This window comes from Schistocerca americana, chromosome 5 (assembly GCF_021461395.2).
Source record: "Schistocerca americana isolate TAMUIC-IGC-003095 chromosome 5, iqSchAmer2.1, whole genome shotgun sequence".
Lineage (NCBI taxonomy): Eukaryota > Metazoa > Arthropoda > Insecta > Orthoptera > Acrididae > Schistocerca > Schistocerca americana.
In genome coordinates this window covers 249975425-249987424 of record NC_060123.1, presented here as the reverse complement: position 1 = coordinate 249987424, position 12000 = coordinate 249975425, and the positions used below count along the sequence as shown (strand labels likewise).

Sequence of the window (12000 nt, the reverse complement as noted above, 5' to 3'; positions counted from 1 at the left end):
TTTAAACACGCAGTCAAGAATTATTAAATTCGTCTGAAATACAGGGTGCGTCAAAAAAATGTATACACATTTTGAACTGTCATAGACAATGTATTTCCCGTTTTACAAGGTTAAATATCTGTGAGAAAGTAATGTTATGTTTCTTCAACAGGTGGCAGCAGTGGCAAGGAAGTAACTGCAACATGGCGGACGTGCGTTTGAGCTTTGAAGCGCGGAAGCAGATAATTAAGTGTTACTGGAAGTTTGAGAATGTAGCTGCGGTTCGAAGATAGTGGAGAAGTGAGTATGGTACAGAACCACCTTCAAGGTTAACAATTACTCGTCTACGAGACAAATCCGAAATTCAGGGAACAGTGTGTGATGTGAATAAAAGTCGATCAGGGCGACCTCGTACAGCTACAAGTGATGATTCCCCAACTGCGGTCTTGGAACTGTTTCAGCGTTTGCCTCAAAAATATTCAAGGCAAGCGGCACGTGAGAGTAATGTAAGTGTTAGTAGTGTGCTACGCATTCTGAAGAAAGGCAAGTTTCGTGTGCATATTCCAAGGCTGATGCAACAGCTAAGTGACGACGATCCAGATCGAAGGTTAGAATTTTGTGAATGAGTTCAGGAGATGGTGAGACGTGAACCGGGATTTATGGGTAGCATAATTTGGTCGGATGAAGCCCAATTCAAACTCAATGGAACTGTCAATAGGCATAATTGCGTGTACTGGGCTGAAGATAATCCTCACATTACAGTTGAAAAGGCTGTGAATTTGCCTGGTGTAAATGTGTGGTGTGGTTTGTCTGCAAGGGGACTCATTGGGCCTTTCCACCTAACAATGCTTGCTGACACCATATTCCCTGCCATTCGTGCATTATATATATTGGCCACGACATCATGGTAGATGATTGTTGCAGTGTCTCTGTGTTTATGGGTTGCATTTTTTCATATGACTTGTCAAGCCAATGGCAACACGGCATCTCTGGCCGCAATTGTCACAAGTGTATCTGGCTGCTGAGTCAGGAGCAGTGGTAGCATTGCGAAGCTTTTTCTGCCTTAATCTGTCTGACTAGTCTTCATCATGCTTCGACATTCCAGATGATATATCATCACGCCACTCTGGTCTCATGCTAGCCCGTGCTTCCTATCTGTTTGTGTCGATTCCAAAGCTCTATATATCTCGTTTACAGGAGTTCTTGAACCTCAATACAGGACGTCCTACAGGTCTTTTGGCTATAGAGATCTCTCCATGCATCACCTCACGTGGTAATCTGTCAGGATCCATACGGTGGACGTGTCCCAGCCAGCGGAGTCGTCTCTGCTTCAAGATAGTTGAAATACTGTTGCAGTTAGTTTTAGATAGCACTGATTCGTTAAACACTCGGTCCTTCCACGTTACTCCGAGGATGGATCTCAGGCACCGCATGTGGAAAGCATTCAGTCGACGTTCTTGTTTGGCATAGGTAGTCCATGTTTCCGATGCATACAAAAGGATGCTGAGGACGCAAGTTTGATATACAGTAATTTTGGTGGTCAAAGAGAGTTTGCTGTTTTTCCAAACACGTGTAGAGAGTTTGCCAAAAGTTGTCGCAGATCTTCCAATGCGAGCATCAATTTCCTTGTCAACAGACATGTTTGATTCTATAGTAGATCCAAGATAGCAGAAGTTATCTACGACTTGCAGAGTAGTGCCATCTAGTGTGATATTCGGGTTTGTGTTAGTACCCTGAACCATAATTACGGTTTTATTGCTGTTTAAACTCATCGAGAATAGGTGGCATGCGTGACTAAATCTTGATACTAGCTCTTGCAGTTTTATTTCCAACAAGATGGTGCACCGCCGCACTATCATAGGGACGTACGAGCATACCTACATCACAATGTGCCAGGCCAGTGGATAGGACGCAGGGGACCAATCGAATTTCCTGCACGCTCTCCAGACCCACACCGCTGGATTTCTTCTTATGGGGCACAGTAAAAGATGAGTTGTACAAACGTAAACCACGTAACCTGGACACACTTTGGAATGAGATTCAGGCGGTGTGCGCAGAAGTCTCATTGGACAATTTGGTACGATGTACGGAATCAGTGGTGACTCGTACTCAGAAATGTATTGATGCTGAAGGTCACCAGTGACGTTTCAAAGTGTGTACAGGGTGAAAAGTATTTAAACCGACAAACACTGGGAGGTCGCAGGGGACATCAAAACAAATATTTTTCCCTAATGTCATTTTTTCTTATGAGGATTATTTAAACCGGTGGAGGCCGTATTACGATCTTCAGTTGCAGGCAACTGCTGTCCACCAGTGTAGTAGTGCATTGTCTCTGTTTACTAATGGAGCGATACACCTGGAGTGAGTACACTGATACGGTTGGTGCATACTACGTAGTGCACCACAACGGACGAGCTGCACAGCAGATTTATCAATAACAATATCCTAATCGCTGTATCCCGCATCATACGACCTTTGCTGCTGCGTACCGACGTCTGCGTGAGACCGGGTCATTTAGCAGATTATCTGGACAGGGACGCCGTAACACAGTAAGAACGCTGAAATTTGAGGAACCTGTCTTGCAGCATGTGGAGCGGGATCCTTCAATCAGCACTCGTGCAATTGCACGTACATGGGGACGAATCAGACGAATGTAAGAACAGTCCTTCGAGAGCAGTTGTTACGTCCATTTCACTTACAGCGTGTCCACAACCTGGAACCAGTTAATTATCCACCCAGAGCACAGTTTTCGCAGTGGTACCTGGAACAGTGTGAAATGCATCCTACATTTCCATCCTCTGTGTTGTTTACCGATGAAGCAACGTTCGGGCGTGATGGAGTCTTCAACATACACGGTTCGCATGTTTGGAGTGAGGATAACTTACGTGCCACAGTAACAAGCGCTCATCAAGTGTAGTTCTTCGTTAATGTGTGAGTCGGTGTTGTTGGGGACTGTTTAATTGGGCCATATCTGCTACCTAGGCCATTAAATGGCAGGCACTATTACAATTTTCTCGCCACAGCATTGCCAAATTGCTCGAAGACGTCCCGCTCCCTACAAGACAACGCATGTGGTTCCAACATGACGGTGCGCCGGCACATTTCAGTCGTCGTGTGCGTCGTTTACTGGACCGACGGTTCCCAGAAACGTCGATTGGGAGAGGTGGTCCTGTACCATGGCCTGCTCGACCCCCAGATATGTCCGCTCTGGACTTTTTTGTGTGGGGAGAAATGCGCAACCTTGTTTACGCAACTCCTGTTGCATCAGAAGATGATCTGGTTTGGATAGTAGCAACAGCAGGAACAATTCAGGACACTCCTGGGGTTTTTGCCCGTGTCAGACAGAACATGATCTGACTGTGTAACCTTTGTTTACGTGTCAATGGAGGCATTTTTGAAAATCTACTGTAATTGGAATTGGGTTGTGTTAATGTGTTGTATCTTGGTCATAAAAAATGGAAAAGTGTTTGTTGGTTTAATTTGCCGCCAGAGAAATCTTCCTCTACCGGTTTAAATGCACCTCATAAGAAAAAAACGATATTAGGGAAAAATATGTCTTTTGATAATCAAAATATCCACGGGTGTACTGCCTGTCTACAGTGTCCAACGGGCACAATATTTCGGCGATCATACATGTCACCATCATCAGGTGAACTGACGGACTGAGCTCCTGTGAACGTGCCGGCACGGAGATCCGTACGCTATGGCTGCTCAGAGAGAACTGGGTTCGGTCGCGGCGGCGGCCCATTCAAATACCCTCCGCCCGCGGCGCGCTCCCCCCGCCGTCCGCGCCCCGCGCCACGGTCGCGCCGTGGAACAGATTGCGACGGTGTCTGAGATGACGTCGGTGTGATGGCTCTGTCCTCCGTGGTCGTCACAACTATACGTTTGCTCAATTTACTCTTGATTAACCCAATCGCTGGTTCCCAAGCCTTGCTAAGATTATAGCAACAGTCACGGTTTATGAGGTCGTCATTGGTGCGAATTTCGATGGCCTCTGTAACAACGCTGTCCCAGTACCTCGACGTCTGTACCAGAATCCTCGTGCGTTCATACTCCATAGCGTGATTTTCCGACAAAAAATGTTCAGCGACCGCCGACTTGCTCGGATACATCAGTCGAGTGTGCTTCTGGTGTTCACGGCATCGATCCTCGACGGTACACATCGTCTGACCAATATTCGACTTGCCACATTGACACGGAATCTGGTACACGCCGGCCTTCCTCAAACCGAGGTCATCTTTGGCGCTCCCCACCAGTGCACGAGTTTTATTCGGAGGACAAAACACAGTTCCGACCCGGTGTTTCTTCAAAATGCGGGCGATTTTGCCCGAGAGTGCGCCTGTATATGGAATAAACGCAGTGCCTACCTCCTCCCTCGTGATTTCATCCATATCCACAGGTTGTGCTGTAGTGGTTGGGCGGAGAGCACGTTGAATCTGCCACTCTGAGTACCCATTTTTTCGAAATACAGTTCTGAGATGTTCCAATTCCTGGGGTAGACTCTCTGCGTCAGAGATAGTGCACGCCCTATGCACTAGAGTCGAGATACTGTGACAGCGTTGTTAGAGAGGCCATCGAAATTCGCACCAATGACGACCTCATAAACAGTGACTGTGGCTATAATCTTAGCAAGGCTTGGGAACCAGCGATTGGATTAATCAAGAGTAAATCGAGCAAACGTATAGTTGTGACGGCCACGGCGGACAGAGCCATCACACCGACGTCATCTCAGACACCGTCGCAATCTGTTCCACCGCGCGAACGTGGCGCGGGGCGCAGACGGCGGGGTGAATGCGCCGCGGGCGGAGGGTATTTAAATCGGCCGCCGCCGCGACCGAACCCAGTTCCCCCTGAGCAGCCATAGCGTACGGATCTCCGTGCCGGCACGTTCACAGGAGCTCAGTCCGCGAGTTCACCAGATGATGGCGACATGTATGATCGCCGAAATATTGTGCCCGTTGGACACTGTAGACCGCCAGTACACCCGTGGATATTTTGAGTATCGAATATGCCGGGAGAAACTCAAGAATCACATTTCTTTTGATGTCCCCTACAACCTCCCTGAGTTTGTCGGTTTAAATACTTTTCACCCTGTATACATTTTTTGATGCACCCATTAGTTACTCGCTCTCCACCGGAGACGGCTGCTGGCAATCGTAAGACCTGCAGTGTCACGCGCTGTTAGGTGCGCGCGACGGTCTGTCTTTCTCGTGGCTCGAGGGTGGCAGACAGGAGCGTCGGCTCACCTTGTCGATGTCCGGCTTCTGGAGGAGCCGCGCGCAGCGGACGCCGGGCACGGGCCAGGGCAGCGGGAAGGCGGCGCTGCGCGTCACCAGCTCGTCCAGCAGCGAGTCCGGCGGCGGCTGCGGACGCGGGGGCGGCGCCACCCCCGCGCACAGCTGCAGCGCGCGCTCCGCCGCCGACCCCGGCAGCACGTCCGGCACGCTGGGCAGAGCCGACAGGTCCGCCGACGACCCGCTGCGGTACGTCTCGTCCACCTGCCGGCAGCGAACACCGTTAGAGGTGCAAACGATTCGTCACTGTTTTACAAACATACACTACTGGCCATTAAAATTGCTACACCACGAAGATGACGTGCTACAGACGCGAAATTTAACCGACAGGAAGAACATGCTGTGATATGCAAATGATTAGCTATTCAGAGCATTCACACAAGGTTGGCACCGGTGGCGACACATACAACGTGTTGATATGAGGAAAGTTTCCAACCGATTTCTCATACACAAACAGCAGTTGACCGGCGTTGTCTGCTGAAACGTTGTTGTGATGCCTCGTGTAAGGAGGAGAAATGCGTACCATCACGTTTCCTAATTTGCTAACGGTCGGATTATAGCCTATCGCGAATGCGGTTTATCGCATTGCAACATTGCTGCTCGCGTTGGTCGAGATCCAATGACTGTTAGTAGAATATGGAATCGGTGGGTTCAGGAGGGTAATACGGAACGCCGTGCTGGATCCCAACGGCCTCGTATCACTAGCAGTCGAGATGACGGGCATCTTATCCGCATGGCTGTAACGGATCGTGCAGCCACTTCTCGATCCCTGAGTCAACAGATGGGGACGTTTGCAAGACAACAACCATCTGCACGAACAGTTCGACGACGTTTGCAGCAGCATGGACTGTCAGCTCGGAGCCCGTGGCTGCGGTTACCCTTGACGCTGCATCACAGACAGGAGCGCCTGTGGTGGTGTACTCAACGACGAACCTGGATGGACGAATGGCAGAACGTCATTTTTTCGGAAAAATCCAGGTTCTGTTTACAGCATCATGATGGTCGCATCCGTGTTTGGCGACATCGCGGTGAAGGCACATTGGAAGCGTTTATTCGTCATCGCCATACAGGCGTATCACACGGCGTGATGGTATGGGGTGCCATTGGTTACACGTCTCGGTCACCTCTTGTTCGCATTGACGGTACTTTGACAGTCGATGCTACATTTCAGATGTGGTACCCTTCATTCGAGCCCTGCGAAACCCAACATTTCAGCAGGATAATGCACGACCGCATCTTGCAGGTCCTGTACGGGCCTTTCTGGATACAGAAAATGTTCGAGTGCTGCCCTGGCCAGCACATTCTCCTCAACGGTGGCCGAGAAACTGACTCTTCACAATACGCCAGTCACTACTCTTGATGAACTGTGGTATCGTGTTGAAGCTGCATGGGCAGCTGTACCTGTAACGCCATCCAAGCTCTGTTTGACTCAATGCCCAGGCGTATCAAGGCTGTTATTGCGGCCAGAGGTGGTTGCTCTGGGTACTGATTTCTCAGGACCTATGCACCCAAATTGCGAGAAAATGTTATCTCATGTCAGTTCTAGTATAATATATTTGTCCAATGAATACCCGTTTATCATCTGCATTTCTTCTTGGTGTAGCAATTTTAATGGCCAGTAGTGTAATTGAAGAAGTTGAAAAATTAGCTAACCAGTTGCAAATAAAGGTTTATTAGCCCTTGACCTAGGTTTCGATGTTCGTAAAAATATCTTCTTCAGTAGTAATGGCCCTGTTACATCACATGATGGTATAGTAGATTTCATGTACCATCATGTGATGTAACAAGTTGGTCCATTACGGAATACGGGGAGTAGCTCACAATTGCTGCACTCCTTACTTTAACAACATACAGTGTTGAAAATGGCTGTGACGTGGAGTCTGAGTGGGGCACGGTAAAATGTGGGGTGCCCCAGGGATCACTGTTAGGGCCACTCCTGTTCCTTAATTGTATAAATGATATGTCGACTAGTATTACGGGTAATTTTAAAATATTTCTGTTTGCTGATGAACTCACAGTAAACTAATGTGCAACATTGGCTCTGTTTCAAATAGCGCAGTTCATGACATAAATAGAAAATAAACTAGTACTAAATCGCAGTAAGACTCAGCTTTTACAGTTCCTGACACACAATTCAACAAAATTCGACGTTTTAATTTCACAGAATGGGCATATGATTAGTGAAGCTGAACAGTTCAAATTTCTAGGTGTTCAGATAGATAGTAAACTTACGTAGAAAGCCCACGTCCAGGGCCGGCCGCAGTGGCCGAGCGGTTCTAGTCTGGTCCAAATGGCTCTGAGCACTATGCGACTTAACTTCTGAGGTCATCAGTCCCCTAGAACTTAGAACTAATTAAACCTAACTAGCCTAAGGACATCACACACATCCATGCCCGAGGCAGGATTCGAACCAGCGACCGTAGCAGTCCCGCGGTTCCGGACTGTAGCGCCTAGAACCGCCTGGCCACTCCGGCCAGCTTCTAGTCTGGAACAGCGCGACCGCTACAGTCGCAGCTTTGAATCTTGCCTCGGACATGGATGTGTATGATGTCCTTAGGTTAGTGAGGTTTAAGTAGTTCTAAGTTCTAGGGGACTGATGACCTCAGATGTTAAGTCCCATAGTGCTCAGAGCCATTTGAACCCACGTTCAGGATGTTGTTCAGAGACTTAATGCTACCATTTTTACTATTCGAACGGTATCTGAAGTAAGTGATCGTTCGACACGAAAATTAGTCTACTTTGCTCACTTTCATTCACTTATGCCGTATGGTATAATATTTTGGGGTAACTCTTCCCATTCTAAAAGGATATTTTTGCTTCAGAAACGGGCGGTTCGAGCAATAAGTGGTGTAAGTTCATGAACTTCTTGTCGACCCCTGTTCACTAGTCTGGGTATTTTCACATTGGCCTCTCAATATACATATATATATACATATATATATATATATATATACATATATATATATATATATACATACATATATATATATATATATATATATATATATATATATATATATATTTCTTACTGTCGTTTCTTGTTAACAATTTCAGCTTATTCCCAAGAATAAGTAGCTTTCACTCAGTTAATACTCGGCAGAAATCCAACCTGCATTTGGATCGGACTTCCTTAACTCTTGTGCAGAAAGGTGTGTGTCCATTTACAATAAGCTACCAAAAGAATTCAAAAATCTTAGCAGTAAACCTCGCGCTTTCAAAGCAGATGTTACATTATTGATAGCGTTCACTTAAATTTATGGTCTGACTTTTTTGCGTTCATAAACATTTTGTTTTTGTCTGTTATTACTTTTATGTTAATTACATGACCTTGAAGATTTGCTCCTCAATTTGGTCCTACGGAACTTAACGTGTAAATAAATAAATAAACAAACAAGGCCACTACTTCTCAAGAAAATATTTTTACAAATATCGAAACTTAGGTCAAAGGCAAATAAACCTTTGTTTGCACCTGGTTGTCTGATTTTTCAACCTCTTCAGAATTACGCATTTGCTGTTTCGCAGCTATGTTTAAGATTTAAAAACATATTTTGCATTAATAGGAAAATATCGATGTTTTCAATAGACGTTCCCAATTGCAAATCATCGATGTTATTTTGAACAATGTTTCATTTCGATGTCTGTTTTTTTCTGTTTTTAACCATGCTCTCCTTTGTCAGCTGCCATTCAAAGTAAAAGTTTGCTTGACTCCCAGTTGCCTTTATACTTTGGGGCCTTGATTCCCGCACATTTCCGTGCTGGAAACGACAATCTGCAGTGCGTTGAGCAACAGGAAGAAGTTCTTGACAATCTTTGACACTGCTGATATCTTCCTGACGGTTTAACCCTTCTCTAAGGACATCGTGGCCTAGCAACCAGAATGTGATCTCACCCCTTTGGAGTGCAGTGAGACCGCAATGTTTGCTCTGCTGTACAAACTGGAACCATGAGACCGTTCGAAACCATTCGACGAAATTTAAACGTGATCCAAAGCAGCAAAGAGTCATTAAGCTTTTTCAGTGCTCCTGTTCCACGTCCTCTTGTGGTGTGAACACGCAGGCATGGTTCATCGACATTGCGTTATTAAAACGGCAAAGGGTTCTTCTAAGACCCCGGTTCGGCATAACCCTCGTTGGTACCAGCCCACATTTAATTAGAATTTTAAAAATATGCCTTGGCAAAGGAAACCTACGAAGTAGGCCTAGGCACCTACAGGTAGGCAACCATTTCACTCACGACCGACGCCAGGACTACTTCGTAGATTTTCTCTGTAAGGCATATTTTTAAAATTCCCTATAAAAGTGGACAGAGGTCGTTGTGGGTATTACTGAGAGGCCTTAGAGGAACCTTCAGCCGTTGTATTCCCGCATGTGTCAATGTTGCAGCCCTCTGTGATGACGTCATAGGAGAGTGTGAAACAGGAGCATTGAGAAAGCAAAAGGACCCTAGGCTGCTGTAGATCAAGTTCAAATTTTGTCGAATGGTTTTGAACAGTTCCTAGTAGTTCCACCATGTGCACCAGAGAAAAAATTGCGGTCCGCACAGCACTTCAGAGGGTTGAGATCACGTTCAAGGGTGTTGCTAGGCCACGATGTCCTTAGAGAAGGGTTAAAGCGTCAGGGAGATGTCAGCAGTATCAAAGATTGTCAAGAACGTGTTCCTGTTCCACATCTCAGTGCAAACTGTCGTTTTCGATTGCGAAATGTAAGGGAATCATTGTCCCAAGGAAAGAAATGGTTTCATTGACACCCTTTATATTACCCACTGAGGCCTTTTCGTAACGATTCTGAGCGGTAGCGTGTCTAAAATGTTTTCCTCGCCCACGCATAGGAGAACTGCGTTGTTTGAAAGCTGGGTATAGCGGTTTTGACCTATTTTTTTCCTCACATGTATCGAAACGTTGTTTCAAGCGTCATCGAACCCTAGGGTGACGTCGCAGGCCGCCACCCTTTCGCAGCATTAGAGGGCAAAGTTGTAGGCATCTTTCGGACAAATTTCAAACTTATTCGTCGCAATGGGAGACAATTACGAGAGTTTGAAAAAGTTGTCCTGTAATTCTTTTGCGCCGTGTATTATGTTATCCCCAACTGTTGGTTCCTTAAAAAAGCTTTCTATAATAAGTTATATCGTGAGAGGAATTTTGAATTTATTTACTTCACTAGATAATAAATAATCATCAAAGCATCTCAGTAACAGCAACAATATCCTTACAAAACAACTTTATTTGCAGTCACAGTCATAAAAACTTTAACAGTTGTGACCAATGTGAACAGTTAGGACATCTTTAGATAGCCTGCCCACGATTATATCGGTAATTAAGAACTGTGTCAGTTACCTTGCGCCTCTTGCAACTCATAATCCGTCAGAGGACGCCGTCTTCTGAAAGTTTTCGCAGGTTTAAAATGCAACTAGTGGTTAACGTCCGTAGGGGTGATGTCTGTCGTGGTCTTATATATCGTACTCACGGCAGTTGCCGTTTTTGCTTCATAAATATTTCTTATATAGTAGCGGTGACCTTTCCTTGTCTAGGGAAGGCTATCAGAAAATGACATAACAGTCAAAAGCGGTCACAGCTGGTAAAAGTTTTTCTGCGACTGTAACTGCAAATGAAGCTGCTATGTAATAACTGATAATCTGCTTACACTACCATACGGCTGTTATAAACAATAGCTTTATTCCGCCAATCCAGTGAAGTGATAAAAGAATTTTTATGTCGCTTCCCTGACGCTTGTTTGGAGTTTTTTTCTAAAACTGCAGAACCTTACTCAGAGAACAAATTTTTTAGAGAACTGCGTCGCATAGTTTTATGAAACTGATGTAGGGGCACTCACCTACTATATGTGTAAGTCTGAAGAAAATCTGAGTGGGCAAGAGCTGACCATAAGTGCCCCGACTGGCCGGCCTTGGTGGCCGAGCGGTTCTAGACGCTACAGTCAGGAACCGCGCGACCGCTACGTCGCAGGTTCGAATGCTACCTCGGACATGGAAGTCTGTGATGTCCTTAGGTTAGTTAGGTTAAAGTAGTTCTAAGTTCTAGGGGACTGATGACCTCAGAAGTAAAGTCCAATAGTGCTCAAAGCCATTTTAACAATTTTTTGCCCCGATGGAATTAATTGTGAGGCATTTTAGGACACAAAAAAATCCTACTTTACATAGGTTCTAACATTTAATCCATCTGTTGTATCCTATTTACGTGCGATTACAGATTTTTTTCAATGAGATAATGTAGTTCTTTGAAGGGCCATCGATAGTTGGTGAACTGAGAAATAGTATGGATTCGTAACAATATAAATGAGGGAATCACACTTGTATTTTTATACTGAAAATGAGCTTTCCATGAGCACCTGACCTTACTTCTCCTCCACTGTCTGATTAATAATAGACTGTTTCAGAATTCTGTCGCAATTGTAACTGCTTTAGTATGTTAATGAGGTGAAATTGTGTGAAGCCCACTGAGGTTTTGGAAAAAGAATGCCATTTTAAGTTGGCAACAAGAGAAAGAACGAAAGATGTACAAGGCAGGCGAAAATAAATCGCTCCCTCTGCTGCAGTTTCGGCGTAATCCCGTACCCACTGTGTTTTAAAAATAAACGGTTGACTTGTCGACTTATTCGTCTTATTGACATAACCTGTTAATACGATCGTTTGCGGACTAGATAGCCGTAGCCTCTTAAGGTTCTGTGATATAGACGTTTGTGTGAAGAACTACATCTCCCCCACCGCTCTC

At 45.5% G+C, this 12000-nt stretch overlaps 1 protein-coding gene and 1 long non-coding RNA gene across 2 annotated transcripts in view; both read right to left on the bottom strand.

Moving 5' to 3' along the window:
• LOC124616298 overlaps positions 1 to 5363 on the bottom strand; it is a gene marked incomplete at its 5' end in the record, with an annotated part of 117637 nt that extends 112274 nt beyond the window's left edge. The window contains one exon of the mRNA XM_047144601.1: positions 5229 to 5363. Coding sequence (XP_047000557.1) covers positions 5229 to 5363 — 135 coding nt within the window. The remainder of the gene's footprint in view (positions 1 to 5228) is intronic.
• A 2-nt stretch (positions 5364 to 5365) lies between these two features.
• LOC124615840 overlaps positions 5366 to 12000 on the bottom strand; it is a 415576-nt gene continuing 408941 nt past the window's right edge. Inside the window, exon 4 of the long non-coding RNA XR_006979812.1 lies at positions 5366 to 5480. This is a non-coding gene — a long non-coding RNA (uncharacterized LOC124615840). The remainder of the gene's footprint in view (positions 5481 to 12000) is intronic.